Source organism: Anthonomus grandis, chromosome 6, assembly GCF_022605725.1.
Source record: "Anthonomus grandis grandis chromosome 6, icAntGran1.3, whole genome shotgun sequence".
Taxonomy (NCBI): domain Eukaryota; kingdom Metazoa; phylum Arthropoda; class Insecta; order Coleoptera; family Curculionidae; genus Anthonomus; species Anthonomus grandis.
In genome coordinates, this window is record NC_065551.1 from 31,712,383 (window position 1) to 31,734,313 (window position 21,931).

General features: G+C 31.7%; 3 protein-coding genes across 4 annotated transcripts; 1 reads left to right on the top strand and 2 right to left on the bottom strand.

The window, feature by feature from the left end:
- Positions 1-716: 716 nt before the first annotated feature.
- Positions 717-1,644, bottom strand: LOC126737699 (perlucin-like). The gene is made up of 3 exons (XM_050442695.1): positions 1,391-1,644; positions 1,162-1,282; positions 717-1,004 (listed from the first exon to the last, which is right to left on the bottom strand). The coding sequence occupies exons 1-3, from the start codon at positions 1,481-1,483 to the stop codon at positions 754-756; spliced, it is 465 nt and encodes a 154-aa protein (XP_050298652.1). The 5' UTR covers positions 1,484-1,644; the 3' UTR covers positions 717-753.
- Positions 1,645-2,446: 802 nt separating this feature from the next.
- Positions 2,447-5,524, top strand: LOC126737525 (macrophage mannose receptor 1-like). Its single transcript, XM_050442449.1, has 4 exons — positions 2,447-2,775; positions 4,708-4,775; positions 4,826-4,943; positions 5,263-5,524. Exons 1-4 carry the CDS (start codon positions 2,721-2,723, stop codon positions 5,517-5,519), a joined length of 498 nt encoding a protein of 165 aa, XP_050298406.1. The 5' UTR covers positions 2,447-2,720; the 3' UTR covers positions 5,520-5,524.
- Positions 5,525-9,383: 3,859 nt separating this feature from the next.
- On the bottom strand, positions 9,384-21,554 carry LOC126737788 (protein toll-like). 2 transcript variants are annotated; one of them, XM_050442835.1, is made up of 8 exons: positions 21,252-21,554; positions 16,502-17,888; positions 13,334-13,573; positions 12,889-13,212; positions 12,670-12,837; positions 12,322-12,622; positions 9,869-10,068; positions 9,384-9,815 (listed from the first exon to the last, which is right to left on the bottom strand). In XM_050442835.1, the coding sequence occupies exons 1-8, from the start codon at positions 21,266-21,268 to the stop codon at positions 9,606-9,608; spliced, it is 2,847 nt and encodes a 948-aa protein (XP_050298792.1). In that variant the 5' UTR covers positions 21,269-21,554; the 3' UTR covers positions 9,384-9,605. The 2 variants fall into 2 exon arrangements, with proteins under 2 accessions (XP_050298792.1, XP_050298791.1); XM_050442834.1 differs by having other exon boundaries at positions 13,334-13,582.
- Between the last annotated feature and the right edge of the window lie 377 nt (positions 21,555-21,931).

The following is a 21,931-nucleotide window of genomic DNA, read 5'->3' on the forward strand; positions in this document are numbered from 1 at the left end:
AAAACCCCATTTTAAATGAAATTGACTTAAGTGTTGTAGGAGCGAGATTCCAATTAATACTGAGAGAATCGGAAATATTAATTTAATATAACATTTAATGAGGAGATATTAAAATATCTATTTTTAAACTTGTTTATTTGATCATTAATCATAAACAATTTAGAAAAATTACGCGGTGGCATCTGGTGCTAATTTTTTCATTCAGAAATAGTGAGACGAAACTATAGTAGAAATTTTCCAACTATTAAAAAATGCAGAAATAAAAGAACAGAATCTTCCTTGAAGTTTCAAAAATATTTTTTCTGTCACCTACTATTATTAAGCAATTTTCTCTTAATTGCCAATATTATTTAAACTGAATTTGTTTTTGTTAAATAAAAACATACCCTTACCTTTACCGAATTCTTCCATCCTGATTGGATTTGACTCACTATTTTTTTAAATAGTACTTCTGCAAGATACGTTAATATTTTGCACAATTAATAAATATCAGTTAAAACGTTGATAAGTTTTCCCGGGAATTCTGACGTTGCCTGATCGACTGCCTTAACTTCATTGCTTTTAGATATTTCAAAGCCTAGTCGTGCAAAAAAAATCAGGCAAAAAGAGCCATTTCTACTTTTCTACCGCATTTCACTGTCCAGCTACACCCTGATTTCTTTTTAAAATGATTTTTTTCTCACATAGCTAAATCTAAGGCAAATGAGAGTCACCAATTTTTAGTTATACAATTTTTTATTAAAAAAAAAACTTTTAATCACAGTCTTCGAATTTCTGACAAATATAATAATGGGGTTCCAAACAAGTGACGTCGTTCCAACCGTAAAACACCTGGTTGCTCTGAACCGTCCATGCCAAACAGTGTTCGCCTTCGTCCCAGTTCAGGTCGTACTTGGTATTGTCCGGTTGTCCATTTACCCAAAATGTGTAGTTCATTTTTTCACCGGTTGTCGCCCAATAATATTCGCCGTTGCCCTCCTTGGTCGCTCCCATCCAATAAGTTTCTGAAAATCAATAAGAATATGACCTTAAAACGCCGCCATTTTATTTTGCTTTGTTCACAAGATGGCGCCCCACTGCTATGTTGCCAAATAAGGGGAGCAATCAAAAGTATGAATTTTTCTCATGAGGTTTATGTTTAATTAAAACGGACGTACTTACTGTCGAAGTTGTTATTTAACAAAAAATTGTCCAACTCTAATTCTTCTTTTTCGGAGTTTATGGTGGCCAGCTCCCTCTTTATTCGTTTACATTCAATTAGGGCCTGATACCAGGTAACTTTCTGAAAAATAAAGTGATTCTTATATGTGTACACAGGGTAACAATAAAAAAAGAGAGACTTATGTCTAAACCATTGTACAATACAAAGAAAGCTTTATGCGAAACTTACTGATTTACTAAAAACCAAAAACTTCTCATTCTCACTCTTAACAATGACAACCAATAAAGGAACCAGAAAAACCGCGTTGCACAAGAGCCACATCGAAAAACTTTATGTACAAGTCACCTTGCTGTCGCTAATTTAATCTGGTTTGTATACACGGAAATTCCACCAGTTTTATTACGAAAACATTATATAAATAATATTTTATGATAAACTGGTAATTATACAAATGGTAGATTCTTCATTAAATGCATGAACATGCATCGTTAACTATAACAACATTGTTTACGTGATAAACTTGGCAACCATGAAAGTTCGATGGACCAAAAATAAATAGAAGTAGTATATAAGGTTCGCCTTATGTAGCATGTTACTTGTGAACACTCCTTTCTAATTTGCATGTTACTATATATACCAACGAGTTTAAAGCATTCAAGTTATGACGATGAGGTTTTAGATATAGACTTATGTAAAGAATAACCCTGAATAATTTCTAGTGGTAATTTGGAAATGTCACTAGTGTCATTTGTCGTAAATCAACTGTCATGTCAGCGTAAACGAAGAATATTATTTACTGTCATTAGTGTCATCTGTCAGGAAACCGCAAATAAGGTTAAGTTCACACTAAACGTTCTAAAAATGAACTTACATAATAAAAAAATTTAATGAGACAGAGACTGGCTGCATAAATTCTGTTTTTTAAATTCTGTTTTAAACATTTTTTTTATTAGTCCTTTGCTGTTTGAGACATACAACAAAACCAGGGCCGTATTTTAAAAAAATGAAGTTGATGATGGTTTTTGTAAGACATAAATTCGATTCAACACTAAAATTTCCCTATTAAAAACCCACATAATAAAAATTATCGAATATATACCCTTATTTATCTTATATAACGTTATTATCATAAATCTGTCTTTGCTGCACATATTACCCCACACTGAGATGACGCAGGAAAATATTTAAATGCAGACAAATTTTTAGAGGGGACCTCGTACAAATAATGTACATAAGAAGGTTATGTATGTACTATATACATAAAATTTAAATTAAAACAAACGCGAGTACGCCATTGTTAACAAATCTCAACAAATTTCACGTTCTCCTTCCGTATTTTTTACTATTTTTCAGTGGCACCAAAAGGTTGCAGGGAATTTCCAACTTGTTGAGAATCCGTGCTGCTTGTATATTATTTATTGCATTTTAAGTAGTTAAATAAGAATAAGTTGTTTAGTGGAATTCCAATGTCGATATCATTTTATTGTTTATTGAGACGACAAAGAGGAATTTTCTAGTTTGATTTCAGTGCGGTAGTAAATGACTACGCGTAACGTCCATGTTTGGGGAAATGTATAATAGTTTGTCTTATTTGAGTTTAATTTTATGTTTAAGTAAGTATGTGAAAGCAATTGATTTTTTTTATGAAATTAATAAATTTAAAACACAGTACTATTCAACCGGTATTTTCCTGGCTATGATGACAGTTAACACTAATGACAAATGCTCACTGACAGTTGATCATTATGTTTATTGATGTTGGTGACAGATCACAGTTGATACCCTATAGCCAAATCCGGATGACAGTAATGACATTTTCTAATTGGCAGTTAACAATTATGTTGACATTGGTGACATATGACACTTGATACACCAGACGATTTTCGGATGGTGGGGTTGACAGATGACACTAATGACATTTGCTAATTGACAGTCAATCATTTAATTTTTTTCCTTGGTGACAGATGATACTTAATACACCAATGACATTTGCTAAATGACTTTTGATGCTTGACGTTGCTATAAAATATGACAGGTGAAATTTAAAATTTACTTCTGATATGTGTACTTCCATATTATTTAAATTGGTCTATGGAATTTAAGTTATAGTTTGGAAAAGTTACGGAAGCTATGGCAAAATTACATTTGGTAATTGACAGTTAATAATTTTATTTGTTGACGTTGGTGACAGATGACACTAACGGCTTTTAATGTTTGACCTTGCTGCGACAGATAACAGATGACATTTAAAATTTACTTCTGCTCTGCTGGTTAAAAAACTGCTATATTAAAATCATTGATCCAGATAATTGATTTTTTTATATAATTATAATTAATTTAAAGTACAGGACCGCATTTAAGCGTATTTTCTTGGCTATGATGACGGTTGACATTAATGACATTTGCTAAATGACTTTGACGTTGCTATGACAATAGATGAAATTTAAAATTTACTCTGATCTGTGCCCTTTCATAATGTTTAAACTGGTCTGTGGAATTTAACTTATAGTTTGTCAAAAAAACCGGAGCTACAGAAAAATTGACAGATGACACTAATGACATTTCCAATTAAGAAATTAAAATTATTATTAATCTTGTAAATGAAGTTCTTGTAGGTGTAAATGTCTTAGAAACGTCGCAGGGCAATAACGGTTGTCTTAATTGTAACCTTGTGGTTCATTTTCAAGGTAATCCAGTAACCTTGTGTTAACAAGGTCATTTTCTGCAATGGAATCAGAAATAAATTTATGTTTTAAATGGTATTAAAGAATTTTTTAATTGGTTATTTTGATAAGGTCAAATATTGAAAAAAAGCTGCTAACAATTTATTTTTTTCATTTTTTTATTAATAAAATTGGCGTTAAATCAAGATAGTTGTCATTAACTGTGACAACTGATGCGCTGACCTTAAGGTAATTTTTTAAGGTTAGTCGTTGGTCATTTTAAAAAGGAAGAAAATATCAAAAGTTGATCGATGACCTTGAATTTCACCTTGGGGTTAATTTTCAAGATCATTTAAAAATCAAGGTTCATCTTTGTCAATGGATTCAGAAAGAGCCAATGATTTTCCGTTTAAATTGGCTTTAAAATTTTTCGGTGACCTTGACACGGTCAAATATTTGTAGAATAATTTTTTAAAATTATTCAAACCCACCACATAAATAACTTTATAAAAAAAATATAAAATATTAACGGAAATAAATAGGTATGACCTCGAATTTTACCTTGGGGGTCACTTAAAAATTAAGGCCATTTTTGTCTCTCTATTTATACCAGATTCAAAAAGGCGAAACATTTTTTTTGGTGACCTTGACAAGGTCAAATATTTGCAAAATATTTTTTCTTACTCGTCCATTTTTTTGTGAAATTGACGTTTTGTGAAGAGGAAGATTGATAGACATTAACGGTCTGTCAATCTTCTGACCTTAAGGATATTTTTCAAGGTTATTCATTGGTCATTTCAAACTCAACTCACCACGCAAATAACTCTGTAAAAAATAATATTAGGTCAGCATGATAATTAACGTTTCATTCTAATTATCCAGGTTTATCATGGTCTCAACCCTTCAGCTTAACAGACATGAATTTGCAATATCACGTTTCCACTGATGCCGTAAGTACACTTTACCTCTCCTTCTTTATACCTCACTAATTATTTTTTAGCAAACATGGTATCAAGCTCTCATAAACTGCAAAGGGGCCGGCATGGACTTGGTCAGCATTAACTCAGCAGAAGAGCAAGAACGTTTGGAAATGTTCTTAAAAGAGAATGGGTTCAATAGTAAGTAATAAACATTTCAAATCACTAACCAAAACTCTTTATTTTATTCTCGACACGTGTTTCGCTAATGACGTTAGCATCTTCGGGAGATACGGATTTGTTATTCCTATGTCCTATCAAAGCCTTTTGTTACTATAGGATCATATTGGACTCATATCATCTTTTTGAAATGTGTTAGAGTTTTTAAGATAAGTTTAAATTTATGTCTTTTAACGGCTTTGATAGGTATCGACTTAGGTCTATCAAAGTTCGTTCAAGTTAAAAAATCTTTTTTACTAAACGTTTATATAGAAGACTAATAAAATGTTTAATTTTACAGAAGGTTATTGGCTGTCTGGCACTAACCTTGGCAATGATAATAATAATTACTCGTGGGCATCGACGGGTGAACCGGTTGTTTATACCAAATGGCTACCGGGTCAACCTGATAATACCATACATGAGAAGAATCGAGGGGAGAACTGTATACAGTGGGGTATGTACGAGGAATCACCAGAACCTGCCGGATGGAATGACATGTTTTGCAGGCAAAAGTTACAATATATATGTCAAGAAAGTGATAATAAAAGATGTTGAGAGTTTTTGGTGTTTTTCTGCCGGAAATATTTCTTTAGAAGGAGTTGATACTATAAATAGTTGGAGTATTATTATAAGAGTTGTGGTCCAAGAAAGAGCATTGCTTGGCCAATAATTTCATATATTAAAGTTTTTTGTACCTCAAACAGTTTCTGAATTAAAGGCAGTTTTGTGCACCAGTGTCCAAGAATTAATTAATTTGAATTTGCAACATCTATAGTTTTTTAACATTAATTTAGAGTAGCTCTTGATGATGAATTTGATAGGAAATACGTGATTCAGGTTGGGGCATTTTTTCACTAATTTCCTTAGTTTAATTTAATATACGAGCGATGTTTGTACCGAAGGCCAAGAATCCCTAAAATTAAGATTCTGAAAACCTTATTGCAAGTACTAAACTTTTTTATTCATTAGCGAATTTTCAGGCAAAACTTTAAGGGGCTACAAAATAAAAAGAAGAGAAAATTCAAATCAAAGAAAAAAGAATTTGACTACTAGAAAGAGAGCTACCTATGTATCTGAGAGTAATAAAAGTTAAGTTTTGTTAATTTATTCTTTAACAAATATAATAACTGAAGGAGGTATTATTATTGGTCTTTATTGCAGATGGAAATTAAAGCAAAAACTGCTATAGGTCTTATAAAAATAAAAAAAATGGGTTAATACTTTTATACTAAAGTTAAATATTGACAGAATTAATTACGTTGCTTTTTATTTGACAAGTACCTAATTTTAATTGCATTAAAGCCACTGGATTTAGAAACAAAATAAAAAAGGTAGCATTCACTAAATACTTTGGGGTAATCATTGATAGAAATCTTAACTGGAAACAACATATTAGTAGATTAACAATAATTAAATAACATTAAAAACTTCATTCACAAATTTTACCTAATCAGAGAAAGTTTATATAAATATTTAGTATATGTATATAAAGCACTTGCAGAATCCTTGATGAGATGTACAGTGACCTAATGGGGAAGCATGTATGAGAATACCCTTAAACTAATGAAAGTTATACAAAACATATTTTAAAAATAATATTTGGAAAAGATGAACAAACAACTACATGTCAACTTTATAATGAAAATTGAATATATACTACAAGAAGTTAAGTCTGAAAAATGACTTCAAGTATCTGGAAAAAATGAAGGAAATGACTTGAGTGCCTGAAAGTAATAAAAAATTACCTTATGAAATGAAAAAACACTAAAAAAAAAGAGAATTTGACTACTGCAAAAGAAGGGTACCTATGCATGTACCTGAGAAAGTTAAAGCTCTGAGTCTAAAGTATTAATAAAAAGAAATAAAAAAAATTTTCCAGGCATTTACAGTGGCTTCAAGTGCCTGGAAGAAATAAAAAATGACCCTGAAAAATGAAAAATATGCCTGGAAGAGAAAATTCACTCAAAAAAAGAGAATTTGACTACGGATAAGTTGAAGTGTACCTATGTATGTACCTGAGAAAGTTAAAGCTTGAGTCCGAAGTATTAATAAATAATAAATAAAAAAAATTCTTCAAGGCATTTAAAGTGGTTTCAAGTGCCTGGAAGAAATAAAAAATTACCCTGTAAAATGAAAAATATGCCTAAAAAATTACTCAAAAGAGAGATTGACTACTGAAAAGAAAGTGTACCTGTGTACCTGAGAGAATTGAAAGTTGAGCCTGAAAGTGTTAAGAATGTATTGCAAATGTACTTCAAATAACCTTAAGTTCCTGTACACAATTTGAGAAAAAAACGCAATTTGTTTTTCGAGTAGTGAATAGAGAATTATTTATTAGTCAGAAGTACTTGGTATTTAGAAAAGATAGAAACTACATAGTCCTTAATTGTGATAGAGATGGAGGTGTTCTCTTGGCTACTAATTCTGACTACTCATTGAGAATTATAGAGAGCAGATCTACCAATGCGTTTAAGGACCTGAGAGTATATTGCTCATGTCTCGAAAGTAAGGCAATCTTGTTTTGATGCTTACAAGACTTTTGGTAAAATTATGGAAGAAATACGGCAAAATAATCAGAATATCAACATAAACAATTTTGACTTACCAAACATACAGTGAGAATTTGATCGTAAAAGTGTGGTACCAAAAAACTGCATGCTTCTTTTGAACACTACTCTATACTTGGAAATCATTAAGGTTAATAATAAAAAATAGGAATAGGCTTTTGGATTTAATCTTTATAAACACCTCTGACAATATTAAGATGTTCTTTACCAATCAAGTGTTGTGCAAGGTATGTTTGCATTATATTTCTGTAGAAGTAGAATTTATAACAAGAGAAGTTCATATAATTCATCTATTTGAATGTGCAAGTTACAAAGAGGTTAATAAATATCTTGCATCTATTGATTGGAATCAAGTTTTACGTGAGGATATAGTGAATAAAATAGTGGATAGATTTTATGAGCATATATTCATTAAACAAAAAACAGCATGAAATATTTGCAGGCATATTTGCAGACAAGATTCGTTTTAAAAATATGCTTCATCAAAATTATAAAAAAGTTAGATCTACAAGAAGACTACAATGACTCTTTTGCTGTTAGGCTAGAGATGAAGTACCTTATAAATTAATGTTACCCAATGTTTATAGAGCAAATTATTGCAAGAAATATGAATACCAAAAAACATTTGGACTTACGTAAACAGTCTACGCAAGGATAAACAATGCAAGGAGGTTTTTTGAAAAGATAATTAATGTTTTTGCTAACCACTTTGAGCCCTGTTACACCCATTTCTCAAATAAAGATATTGCGCCTGTTCCAGAGAATCTGTTTTCAGTTTTTTATCATCACATATTTAAAACGGAAGAAATATTGGATAAGTTGATAAAGCCTCAGAACCTGATAGAATTTCGCCTTTGTTTATCAAGAATTATTTAAGATTCTGTGTTGTTAGTCCTCTTCACTTCATTTCTTAGAACATATTTGAATCATTCTTATTTCCTACATGTTGGAAACCATCAACACTTTTTCCTATATTTAAAAGGGAATGATAATTATGGGGGAGTCTTCTGGCTTTCTATTTTTTCATAAATCTTGAATCAATCTTGACTGATGAAATTTTTAAAACCTTTAAAACATACATTTCTCCTAAGCAACATGGATTTTACAAGGGCAGGTCAACAACCATAAATCCGGTAGAGTTTCAATAATTTTAAAATAGTAAGGTTGAGGAATGCTATCAGATTGATGTCGCTTACATCGATTTCTGGAAAGCCTTCGATAGTGTGTCTTTTTTCAGCAATACACGCATTATAACTTGAATAGGATAAAACCAGATTTAAATAACCGTAATCCACAAGTTAAGCTGAGTGGAGAACTTCAAGAGAAATTCGAGTGATCTCTGAGGTACCTTAGGAATCCCACCATGGTTCCTTTTATAAAAGGAATAAGGAATATCTGTATTTTAATACATACTATCTGAAAATTGATTTTTTTGAAAGGTTATTTTATTTCCAATTAATGAAGAGGAATTCGTGAGGATAAGTTTAAGGGTAAAAACGCCATTTTCTCTTAAGAATTTTGGACAATTTTCTTGCCAATCTTAAAAATATTCTCTTGGTCAAATCAACATCAATAATTCCAGATAAGAGCATGTCTAGTACCTCCAAAATATGTAAGAGACAATTTTCTTTACCAAATTTAGATACAAAATATCCTATATATTTTTATTCACAAATATTATCAAATTATTTGTTAAGCATACTTTCTAATTCTCATATAGAACTAGTGGATTAAGGAAAATACTTCTTATTAGACTGGACTCTATTTTTCCCCAGGGATCTCCATAAGCTCATACTGAACATCCTCAGAAGATCCTTGTATACTAAATCCTTTAATACTAAAACAGGTGTCATTAATTTTATATTTTATTTATTACAAATACTTCCATTTTGAGCAATATATACAATTTTCAAGCAAAATATCACATTCTTTTTTTGTTTCTCTTATGACACACGTTAGATACCAATAGTATGTCCTTAAATAAAATTAATAAGAGATCTTTATAAAAAATCATTTATCAGAGAGTTTTCAATAAGTGTTGCTTTACAGTCTTCTTCGACGTTTTCACATTGCCTTATCTTAAATGAAAAGACTCGACACTCTGCTGCCCCATGAGCCTTCTCGGCCTATTGGTTTTCAACTTTGAATGCGGCAAGGCATACTTCAACTTCTTCCAGAACCACGCGTCATCCCACGACACGTAAGTGTTCGTTTTCAAGTAGGCCTTCAGGTCGTCGTCCAGTAAACTCTCCTTTAACGGACCGTTTGGGAGCACTATGATCACCTAAAAACGGATAACGTAATGCTTGGTTGGTCTTTTAAAATTCTTGTTTCTACCCTGATTCGTTTTTCTTCTTCGGCCTGAGCGTGGGCAACTCTGAACTCCATCATGCCCCACGTGCTCTCCAAGAAGTCTTCGGTGAGTACCACCAGGGTTCTTCGGGAGTCGTGGATCGAGTTGACTATTTGGTCGCTTATGTATGCTCCCGGTGTGAAGTCTCTGGTGTGGATGCAGATTTTGTAAAAGGGGTCCAGACCTGGAAAACCAGAAATGAAGTTGTAGTGTTTAAAAAGTGCCTAAACAATTAGTAATGAGTTTTTTAGACCTGGGAGGAAGGTATTTATTTTTTCCAGGCAAGTCTTTTTTAGACAAGGTTAAAGGATAATTGAAAGACTAATAGTCTGGGGATACGTAATGTAAGAATGCTGTTAGTACATAAATCCCTATGCTCTCCTACAGGTATGCAAAAAAAAATTCCAGAGGAAAATAATTGTCCTAATGTCAACGTACTGATGAGTTTAATTCAGCAACTTCATAAAGAATTTTCATCATTTAATCGGAGAATGTAGAGGGATTCTTCAAGACGAATTATAACTAAAAAACATCTTTTTAAGTGAACAATTGCCTAAGCTATAGCAGTGTTGCCTGAAAACACTTTTGTTGTTTTCAAAAACTGAACTTCTATTCCTAATTGTTTAAAAACCACTTGAGGCATCTTGATGGGGTTTTCATTTAAATCTTAAGCAATTCTCATTGAACAATTTCATATAGTAAGAATTCCTGTAACTATAAGTAAATAAAAATTCTATAAGTGATCACAAAAGGTTCCAACCATAGAATCCTCTCTGAGTTATTCTTGAGAAGCTAAAAGGGGAATTCCAAAAAATATTTTCTGCAATCTATGTCAATAGACTAATGAGTATAACTCAGCAACTTTATGGGGGATTTTTATAATTTTTTTAGCAAAATGTATATGGATTCCTGAGGATGAATTCTATGCACAAAACATCCTTTTAAGTAAATAATTTCTCAAGCTACAGCAATTTTGGTTGAGCAATGCCTTGAAGCATTTTTTCTAATTAAAATTTATATCTATACATTTTCATATTTTAAATTATCTTCAATACAAATTTTCAACCCTATATCAAGTTTTATCAGACAAAATAGAAGAAATAAATTGTTCTGGTATAGTGCCATCTTAGTTTAAAGTATCATAAAGTACTGTCTCTCGCATTAAATGAACTACACTGGAAAAACACAATTTCCAGGAGATCCAGATAGTAATTTAGAAATAAATTGATATAAAGTGTCATAAAGAATGCTGTGGTCTCTCTCACATTAGCATACCAATAATCCAATGATTCAAAAACGAATGTTTCTGTTATGTTAATTTAGACCTTAAACAGCCTTTGTAGATGTTATTGTGAATATCATGCTTTTTGTTTTATGGGAATGGATCAACTGACTTTCATATTTTACAGTTTGAACTCAGTGGATACATGCTATTACCAAACATTAAAATACTTCAAAAAGTAATGCTTGGAATAACCCCAAATATTAATTGTTGAGTATATTTCACTAAATATCATTTTTTTTGCCCCATACGAATTCTGTAAATAGCTCTTGAGATTTTAGTCTTGAAAACCTTCAGCATGAAATATTGATCATTTTAGAAAATTTATATTTTCAACATTTTTAAGAATAATGCTTGCATTTAAAACCAGATTTGTAAATCATGCTTCTGTGAATATTATGCTTTTTATTTCATTAGGATGCATCAAGTGGTTTTTCCGATTTTAGAGTCTAAAGTGATTGATAACCCTGGACATCAAAAAAAATGCTTGGGCTCCATAAAAATTAAAATATTTCCAAAACTAAAGCTTGGACAGGTGCAGACTAATAACGAAATTTATAGAACATGCTTTTGTGAACATTATTCTTTTTAATTGATGAAAATGCTTAAAGGGGTTTTTCATATTTTAGACATTTAAGTCAGTGGTCCCTGTCAGCATTGTATGCCATTAACTAAAATTCAAATATTTCCCAAAACTAATGCTTGGAATGATTTGAATACTAATCATTATTTGTTGAGTATACTTCACTAAATATTTTGCTTTTTATTTTATGGAAATGCTTCAAATAGTTTTTGACATTTTAGGCTTTGAAGATACCCTTGGATACCAATCAGGAAAACACAATTTCCATAAGATCCAGATAGTAATTTAGAAATAAAATGATGATATCGAAAAAAACAAAAAAGTTCAATTTCCAGATATCAAAATTCGAATAAAAAAAAGAGCTGATGATGGAAGCCAAAACGACGAAACATCAATATTTTATTTAAATTCCAGTGTTTTCTCACCGTTACTTAAGTAGTTATCAATAGTGAGATACAAATATATATCAAGAGTAATAAATTGGACAAAGATAAGTATCGATCGAAAAACGGATGATGCCCAAATACGAAACGTCGAATTTAAAGCTTGATAATGTTTGGATGGTTTCTTACCTGGAAGCAAATGATTAGCAACGAAATTTTCATCTTTATGATGAAAACTGATGAACACGTCGTAAATCTTGTCCTTGTCCAGATCATCTTCAGCAACGAACCAAAGACACATATTTCTAGAGTACAAATAAACCTTAATCTCCATAGAGTATTTATAGTATACAGCTACTGTTAAAGCTAGTAGGGCGGCAACTGCAAACACCACAGGCAGGGCAATTTTAAGAATCTTCTGCGTTTCGCAGATTTTCCTGTAGACCAGTTGATCGAAGGTCCCTTTGCATAGCACCGTAGACTGATTTACCTAAAATAACATTTTAGATAAAATTCCATGCAATCTACTGCAATTACCTTTATATTGTTATACTTTATTAAATACTGTTGAAACATTAATGAATCACAATCGCACTTCCAGGGATTGTTATTCAATGAAATACTTTCAATGGCTTCGCTATGTTCCAGCTGCTTTACCACATTTTCACTGAGCAATGACAAACTGTTATTATCCAAACGAAGTTCCTAAAAACCACTCTAAGTTATTTTAAAAAATTTCAAAACTAACCAACTTACTTCTACGGTTGGAGGCAAATACTTCAACTCCTCAATCTTATTATTAGACAAGTCCAGAACGGACATGTTACTATAATTCCTCAACAGCTCCTGCCCATTAAGATTCAATAAATTACCGCTCAAATCCACAATCAATTGGTCATGCTTGTAGCTGCTCGTTCGTATATCCTTGATTTCTGGAAACCTTTTAAGTCCTCTGGATGAACAGTTTACGTTGATGGCGTTTTCGCTTCTGGTATAAAAACAGTTACATTTGGAAGGACAGTTGGAAATGTGTATCAAAGGGCAGTTGAAAGACGGGTATCTTGTGTAGCAAACACTTTCCTAAAACGAAGCGACTTTAATCAATGAATGCTAAGAAGTCTGCAAGAATTTTACTCTGATATGTCTCTGAATATATTTCTGATGAATGTGTTGGAAAGAGGACAAATATATGATTGTTTACCTGATCTGTTAATCGGACAATAGCAGTGTGATCCTCATTTTTAGGTGCTTTCTCAATTTGATAGTGCAGGCAGTTGCATCTCAGTTTGTTTTGTGATAATTCCATCGTGATTAGCCAGTTGTTGGTCTCATTTTCCGTATGAGTACTATCTGGATTACTAATGTTGAGCTCTTCTATTTGATTGTTCGTGAGATCTATAGCCAGTCGTACATTGCGGTTCTTCGGGATCATTTCCTTCATCTGTAAGGCCTTTGATAGAAAAGTGTTTTTCTTTAATGAACCTAATCATTCTTTTTGCTCATAAATCGTTTTCAACAGGGGATTCCCTCAAAAGTAGAATTTACATCAAGGGAAAATACTTTTTCTCTCGTTTAAAATGTCAATTTGAATTGGTTTTGTTGCGTCATTGTGGTTTTTCTTAAAGTGAATGAATGTTTGTTGGATGACGTGGTTGATCAGTTATATATGTGAATGAAGATCGATTTTTCGTTACTTCCGATGTTACGATTTTTATATTAATTTATAATTTAATAGAGAAATAGTTTTTGCGAATAAAGACGTTCACACACACATTCACTTCTCACTTATATAAAGGGATTAAGAGAGAACTGAATATTTGGGAAATATTCTTACAGAATTCCAATATTCCTAATTAATTTATAAATATTCCAGATATTGTCAGTACTTTTGTGTCAATATTACTGCTACTTGTCAATAGAAATACGAAATACTGAACAGTTTAAAATTTTTCTCACAATTATATTTTATTCTTGGAATACTTAATAAGATATTCTTGGTATTGTTGTGAATCTTATTGGCCGGGCTTTTTTTGACCAATGAACATTTAATATTTCAACCAATAAGAATGTTCTTCTTGGTCATTTGTCAATGTCGTTGCAATTTGTCAACCTTGGTACTGAAAAATTAGTGTTGATGATATTTAATTTATTGTCAGTTTATTTGTCTAGAATATTCCTAAAAGCTCATTGGCCAGGCATTTTCGATCAATAAAAGTCAAAGAATATTTGTTTCTGTCAATTGTCATTGCAATTTGTCACAAATGTCAGTTGTCAATAAAAAGTCGAATTGTTGAAAATCTTTAATTTATTCTCAGGCTAATTAGGTTTAATTGTTAATAAATTCAGAATATTTCTGAAAGGTCATTGGCCAAGTATTTTTGACCAATGAGAATTCAATATTACAACCATATCATATTCTTATTTGTCAATCTGCAGTTAGTCAACAATATCAATTGTTAATGAAAATCAAATTGTCGATAAGATTTAATTTATTTTCAGGTTAAGTATGTTTATTTTTAATACATCTAGATTTTTCTTAAATGTTCATTGGCCAGGCATTTTTGTCTAATAAAAATTCCGTATTTCAACCAATAAGAATATTTCAATAGTCAATTTGCAATTTGTCCACAATGTTAATGATAATTAAATGGTTGGTGTTTTTATCATCAGGTTAATTAATTTTTTTTTTTAATTAAGAATATTCTTGGAAGTTCATTGGACGTGCATTTTTGACCAATGAAAAGTCTCTTTTTTAACCAGTAAGAATATTCTTCTTTGTCAGTTGTCATTTGTAATTTGTCCACAATGTCAATTATTAATGAAAATCAAATAGTTTGGTTTATTGTCAGGTTATTTAGATTTATTTGTTACTTAGGCATTTTTGACCAATGAAAATTCAGTATTTCGAGCCAGTAATACTGTCATTTCTGTCAACTGTCAATGAATTGCCAGATTATTTTTGAATAAATTCACAATATTCCTGAAAGCTCATTGGTCAGGCATTTTTGACCAATGAAAATTTGGTATTTGAACCAATAAGAATATTCTTTTTTGTGAATTGTCAATTTGCAACTTGTCAACAATGTCAATTGTCAATGAAAATCAAATTGTTGATCATGTTTATTTTATCCTCAGGTTAATCCTGTAGATTTGTTAATAAATTTAGAATATTCCTCAAACCTCATTGGCCAGGCGTTTTAGACCAATGAGGAGAATTCAGCATTTCAACTAATATAAATATTCTTCTTTGTCAATTGTCAATTTGCAATTTGTCAACTATGTCAATTATAAATAAAAATTAAATTGATGATTTTTCATTTATTCTCGGGTTAATTAAGTTTATTTTTAATAAATTTAAAATATTCTTGACAGATCATTGGCCGGGCATGTTTGACTAATGAAAAGTCTGTATTTCTAGAATCTTCTTTGTCAGTTGTCAATTTGTCAATAACGTCAATCGTTAATGGAAATCAAATTGTTGATGTTTAATTTATTCTCAAGTTGTATAGGTTTATTTGTTGATAAATTTAGAATAGTCCTGACAGTTGATTGGCCAGGCATTTTGGCCAATGGAGATTCAGTGTTTCAAACCAGTAAGAACGTCCTTTCTTGTCAATTGTCATTTTCGTCAATCGTCAATAAAAATACGAAATGTTCGTAATGTTTAATTTATCTTCAGATCAATCAAGTGTATTTGTTAATAAAGAATATTCATGAAACCTCATTGGTCAGGCATCTTTAACCAATGAAAATTCGATATTTTTTAACAATAAGAATATTCTTCTTCGTCAAATTGCAATTTGTCAACAAAGTCAATTATAATTTGAATTATTAATAACCTTTAATTTTTTTTTTGAACTCTACTTGTTGATCTATTTAGAATATTAATGGAATATTTAATCAGATATTTCTGGAATATTTATAGAACCTATGCGCCAGGAATTCGATTTTTTAACCAACTGTCAATGTTCAAAATTTCAGTTGTTAATGTCAACAATGTCAGTTGTCAATGAAAATTCAAAATGTTGATACTGTTTTTATATTTTTTCTTAGGTTTTCACTTTATTTGTTGAATGATTTACAGAGCATTCCTATAATAAGGCATTACTGAGATAGAAAATGAAATGATCAGGAAATATTCTGAACTTTACTTATTATTCTGGGAATATTCGGAGACACAGTCTCACTACTCATAATAGATAAAAAAGTCGAATATTTCAATAATTTAATTGCTGCAATTTTGAAATTCCAGACAAAAAAAAATTTTAGTACTGGACTATTTTAAGCATGTTATAAACAGAATACTCTTACTACACTCATCTACTACAATTACTCACTAAGAAAGAAATATCTGGGTTCTGTTACTCACCAAGTCAATCCTCTCGATCTCGTTGTCACTCACATCCAAATAAACCAACTCATGTACTTTCTTCAGCAAGAAAATTGGAAATGCTCTAATTCTATTCCTACCTAAATCTATAATAGAGCATCTAAAGATTCTATCACTATTAACCGATGCACTTATCCTATTATGATTTAAATCGATTATTTCCAGTTTAGGTACCTTCCAGTAAATCTCCGAATCGAAAGTGGCCATTTTATTCCCCCTTAAGTAAATTTCCCTTAAATTCTCCAGAGTATTCAGTAAACTTTTTGGCAGGGTTTCCAAGTTGTTCCAACTTAAGTCAACGATTCTTAACTTGGTTAAATTGTGTAGAGTATTTTCATCTAAGTGTCTTATTAGATTCGTGGATATGTTGAGTACATCCAGGTGCTTTGATCTATATAGGAACTGTACTGGTATATCCGTAAGTCTACAGCTACTGATATTTAAGGATTTTAAAGATGTTAAGTTGGCAAACACGTGCTCCTTTAAGGTGAGATTTGCATTGTAAGACAGATCGAGGGTTTCCAATCCAGAAAATTTATCAAAAGTGTTAAAGTCTATCGTTTTTAATCCTGCATCACTCAGGTTTAAGAACTTTAAGTTATTAGTCTTATAAAAGGTGGTTCGCGTAAGGTTCTGTATGGTGTTCATGCTGATATCCACGTAAGTTAAGTTTAACATTTCGAAGTTATGATTTAAATCTTTAAACAGATTTTGTCTCAAGATTACGTTTTGGAGCTTTGGTAGGTTTTGAAACGCCCCTTGTTCCAGTTGCTCTATTTGGTTAGACGCGAGATCAATAGTCTCAATTTGAAATTGAGTCTTAAAGTAGTGCCTCAGAACGTTTATTTTGGCATTATTTATGACTATTGTTTTTAATTTGGTGCCATATTTTAAAAAATCATCATCGAACACGGTGATATTCTTTATCTCCTCACTTTTGTCGTCGATCTGGATATTCAGGTACTCCAAGTGGTTGTCCTCCCCAATTAAATTCCTTGTTACTCTAATTATTTGTACTTTATTAATGTCTATGGCATATTTGATTTGTTTCACTTTGGTGTTATGGCACTTTTTTGCCATAGTGGCCAAATTTAATAAAGAACTATCATCGATAGATCTAAGCTGTTTCGCGTTAAATGAGCGTACATCTTCAGGATCTACCGGTGAAAACGGTTTACTGCATAGCAGGTGAATTTCATTCGGTTTTAAATGAATTTTCAAGTAGGAGGTGTAGGAGCAGTTGCTTGTGGTGCCATTACAGTTGGGGCGTAGGTAAAGGTGCGATAGGCACCGTGTCATGAAGAAAATTAGGATGATCGCTATGGGTTTCATTAGGGAAGTCGTGGTGGTTGGCAGCATGGTTGCACTGGAAAAAAAATTGAATTTTTGATATTGTTTTTTGGCTGCAGTAAGATCTAAGATGACTAAGTCAGTGCCAACGTTTCCATACTGGTAAGGGTCATCATCAGGGTTACTTTAGCTTGGGAAGTTAAACAATAAAATATATGGCTTTCGAATGATGAGCTTTGTTTGCCTGATGATCACGCTAACTGGTGTCGAAACGTTGGTATTGATTTAATCCTAGAAAGCTGTGATCTATTGCTAGTCCATGTAAATTCAATGGACGTATTTTCAATATTAAAGAGCTAAAGACTGATTTTTGGGCTCTGGTTGTATCGCCCTGAAGAAAATAATAAGCAGAAACAGGTGTTGTAGGAAAATATGAAAATTACAATTATACAATTAATGTGGAAAAAAATTCATGAATATTTTCGGATATAGCCTTCTTCGTCTTACACTTTGATGTTGACATAAGTCTGTCTCTCTTTGACACATTATGGGAGGCATGTATAAAAATAATGAATTTACAATACCGCAATTTCTCTCACAAAAAAGACATGAATATTTTCGAATACACCTATCTTTCTTTGTCTTACAGGTTGGTGTAAAGATAAGTCTATCTCTCTCTCTGATACATAATTTTATGAAAGGCAAGTGTGGAAATAACAAATTTACAATATTACAATTTTGCTGTAAAAATAGACATGAACATTTTTTAGTTTTCGCCCCCTTTGTCTTACACATTGATGTTGACATAAGTCTCTCTCTCTCTAACACATTACCTCAAGGAAGGCAAGTAAGAAATAACGAATTTGCAATATCACATTTTTTCTGAAAAATAGACGTACATGAAAACACTTTCGGATATATCTCTCTTTCTCTTACCCGTTAATGTTCACAATCTGTCTCTCTTTAACACATTATTTTTTAAGAGATAAGAATGATAAGAAAGATTTTGCAATTTCTCTGAAAAAGAAAACATTTTCGATTAAACCCTTCTTTGTCTTAGACAATGATGTTGAAATAAGTCTGTCTTTCTCCAACATCTTATCTCATTGGAGACAAATATCAAAATAATTAATTTACATTAATATAATTTTTCTGAAAAAAAAGAGATGAACATTTTCGGATATATGTTTCTTTGTCTTACACATTAATGTTGACATAAGTTTGTTTCTCTTTGACACATTCTCTTATCTCAGGCAAGTATTAAAATAACGAATTTAATATATTTCAATTTGTATGAAGAAAAAAAGACATGAATATTATCGAATTTGCCCTTCTTTGTCTTATACATTAATAACACCACATGTATTTCTCTCTTTCTTTCTCTCTCACACACTTTATCTTATAGGAGGCATAATATCGAAAATATGTTTTACAATTTCTCTGGAAAAAAATACATGAAAATCTTCGCATATAACCTTCTTTGTCTTACACGTTGATGTTGACATAAGCCTGTCTCCCTTTGACACAACATATTATATACTTACCAGGTAACTATGAAAATAATGATTTTCCAATATCAACATTTCTCTGAAAAAAAAACATAAATAAGCGTTACCGGATATGCCCTCCTTTGTCTTACACATTGATGTCATAAGTCTGCCTCTCTCTCATACATTATCTTATAGGAGGCAAGTATGAAAATAACGTATAATTTACAATATTAATTTTTATAAAAAAAAAAGACAGACATTTCCCGATATATCCTTCTTTGCCTTACACATTGATGTTGCCATAAATCGATCTCTTTTTGACACATTAACCTCATGATGGTCATGTATGAAAATCACGAATTTTGCAATATTATAATTACTATGAAAAAATTTTCGTTTTTACCCTTCTTTATCTTACACGTTGACTCTCACAATCTGTCTCTCTTCAACACATTATCTTATGGGAGGCAAGTATGAAAATCGCGAATTTACTATATTACAATTTCTCTGAAAATATCAACATTTTCGAATATCTTTCTTTGTCTTACACGTTGCTGTTGACATAAGTCCATCTCTTTCTCTGATATATTATCTCATGGGAGACAAGTATCAAAATAATTATTAATAAATATTAAAATTTCTCTGGAAAAAGAAAGACATGAACATTTTTGGATAATTCTTGTTTGTCTTACACATTGATGTTGACATCAGCTTGTCTCTCTCTTATGGGAAGCAAATATGAAAATAACGACTTTAAAATGTGTCAATTTCTCTGAAAAAAAAAGACATGAACATTTTCGGATATACCCTTCTTTCTCTTACATATTAATGTTGAAGATGATAAGTCTGTTTCTCTCTGACACTTATGAGAAGGAAGTGATAAGGCTATAGGTTTGTCGAGATACTGCGCAAGTCGGAAACCAGAAAAAAAATTAATAAAGGCCGATACGTGTTTCTGTTTATCGGCTTCTTCAGGGAAAAGTAACCAAAAAAACTAACTGAAGGAGAGAAAAAATACAAAAATATTAGGAACAGCTGTTTGTGGCATTTTTTCGACCTTAGTACTCGTAATAAATAATAATATATTACTGACTCTAAAAATAGAGGAAAACCCCTCGGGATTTAAAGGGCAATTTCCTACAAATTATATATACAAGAAATTCATTTTCCAACTTTATTACTATTCATATGTAAAAAACCACGACGCATCAAAAAGGTCTCTATACATTTTTAATCAGATTAACAGTTTTCGAGAAATGCGAGGTAGAGTGCAATTTTCCATTCTGGATGAAGACTCTGAAGGAGGTTTTCCCATTTTCTCAAGTTTTCCATAAGGGCCCATGTCAATTTTCCCATCACTATTTGACCCACTTATTGTTAACCGATTTCTATGTTATTTATTAGGCACATCGAGAACACTCTCAGCGAAGTTTCAGTTCTCTCTCTAAGAACTGATTTATATTTACTTCCTTCCTTACTGGTTTTCCAAAAAATCTAAGAGTCTGTACACGGAGTAACTCTAAAATTGTTGAGATTCCCCCCTTTTTAATATTTTTTTAATCCTAAGTAAATGCCACACTACTTCTACTGGATTGACCATTTTAAGGCCCCATATCCTCTACTTCACCCAGAACAGTTAATTATTAATTTTACAACTTCCCTTCTTACCCCTGATCTCCCCAAAAGGTGTCAAAAGTTTCGCCGTTCCATATACTATCTACATACCAAATTTGAACGCTTTATCTCAAACAGGAACCTTACTTTCGGACCTCCTCTATCAATTGTCATCTCAAGATAGTTAACGTTATAATTAAAAAATGAAATGCTGTAGAAATCGAATGGGAATGCAAATCTCTGTGTTTAATTTTCTACTAACCTACATTCTACCGACAACCATTTAATGCCCTTATGAACCATTTGAAATAAAAAAATATTTTCATCCACTTTACCTTTGCAGCAAGCACATCCAAACACTTTTCACCACACAAATGTTTCCCCTACAAGCCGTTCATGCTCTCAAAAACTATGTTGCCAAAATGAAATACGTATCATCAGCATCGTCCACATTGACCACAACACTAACCAGCGCAACAACCGAACTCGTTTGATGCCAAAACAAACTCCTTCCTGGGAAATTACGATCAACCGGTTTCGGGTTCTTTTCACTCGTTATCATCGACTAATTATTTCGAAAAAGCGTCGATTTGTACGGTTATTTCATGACCGAGACCGGGCCCCGTACAACGTTTCAATGTCAACTGAAATATTATTATTATTAGCAGTGTTTTCTGCGATGCGAATAACATGGTGGTTATTCAACGGAATTCGTTTATACAGAATGTCCGTGTTGTTCGAGTTTACGATTGTCATCACTTTTGGTGGCGGTTGAGGTTTGATTCGAGTGGTGTTCCTTCGAACCAGAAACTCAACCGTTACCTAATTAATTAGTATCTTTAAGATTTTTGACAGTTGATGAATTAGTTGGTAGTAAATTGATATGGATGTAATATGACATTTTTTTAAAATTATTGGGGCCAGAAAAACAACCTCAGTAACTAGTTACAAAGACTTCCGGATCCTTATGCCATAGTTGAAATATTGCTATTAATTCTTACTTGCGTAAAAAGTG

What these genes read in the sequence shown, in the direction of transcription:
- LOC126737699 (XM_050442695.1), bottom strand. Translation starts at nt 1,483, where the DNA reads ATGTGGCTCTTGTGCAACGCGGTTTTTCTGGTTCCTTTATTGGTTGTC. An exon ending in TTTTGGTTTTTAGTAAATCA is followed by an intron (nt 1,283 to 1,390) that starts GTAAGTTTCGCA and finishes TTTATTTTTCAG; the next exon opens with AAAGTTACCTGGTATCAGGC. An exon ending in GTTAAATAACAACTTCGACA is followed by an intron (nt 1,005 to 1,161) that starts GTAAGTACGTCC and finishes ATTGATTTTCAG; the next exon opens with AAACTTATTGGATGGGAGCG.
- LOC126737525 (XM_050442449.1), top strand. Translation starts at nt 2,721, where the DNA reads ATGTTTGGGGAAATGTATAATAGTTTGTCTTATTTGAGTTTAATTTTA. An exon ending in GAGTTTAATTTTATGTTTAA is followed by an intron (nt 2,776 to 4,707) that starts GTAAGTATGTGA and finishes CTAATTATCCAG; the next exon opens with GTTTATCATGGTCTCAACCC. An exon ending in ATCACGTTTCCACTGATGCC is followed by an intron (nt 4,776 to 4,825) that starts GTAAGTACACTT and finishes ATTATTTTTTAG; the next exon opens with CAAACATGGTATCAAGCTCT.
- LOC126737788 (XM_050442834.1), bottom strand. An exon ending in TGCTAATCATTTGCTTCCAG is followed by an intron (nt 10,069 to 12,321) that starts GTAAGAAACCAT and finishes CTGGTTTTCCAG; the next exon opens with GTCTGGACCCCTTTTACAAA. An exon ending in AAGAAGAAAAACGAATCAGG is followed by an intron (nt 9,816 to 9,868) that starts GTAGAAACAAGA and finishes ATCCGTTTTTAG; the next exon opens with GTGATCATAGTGCTCCCAAA.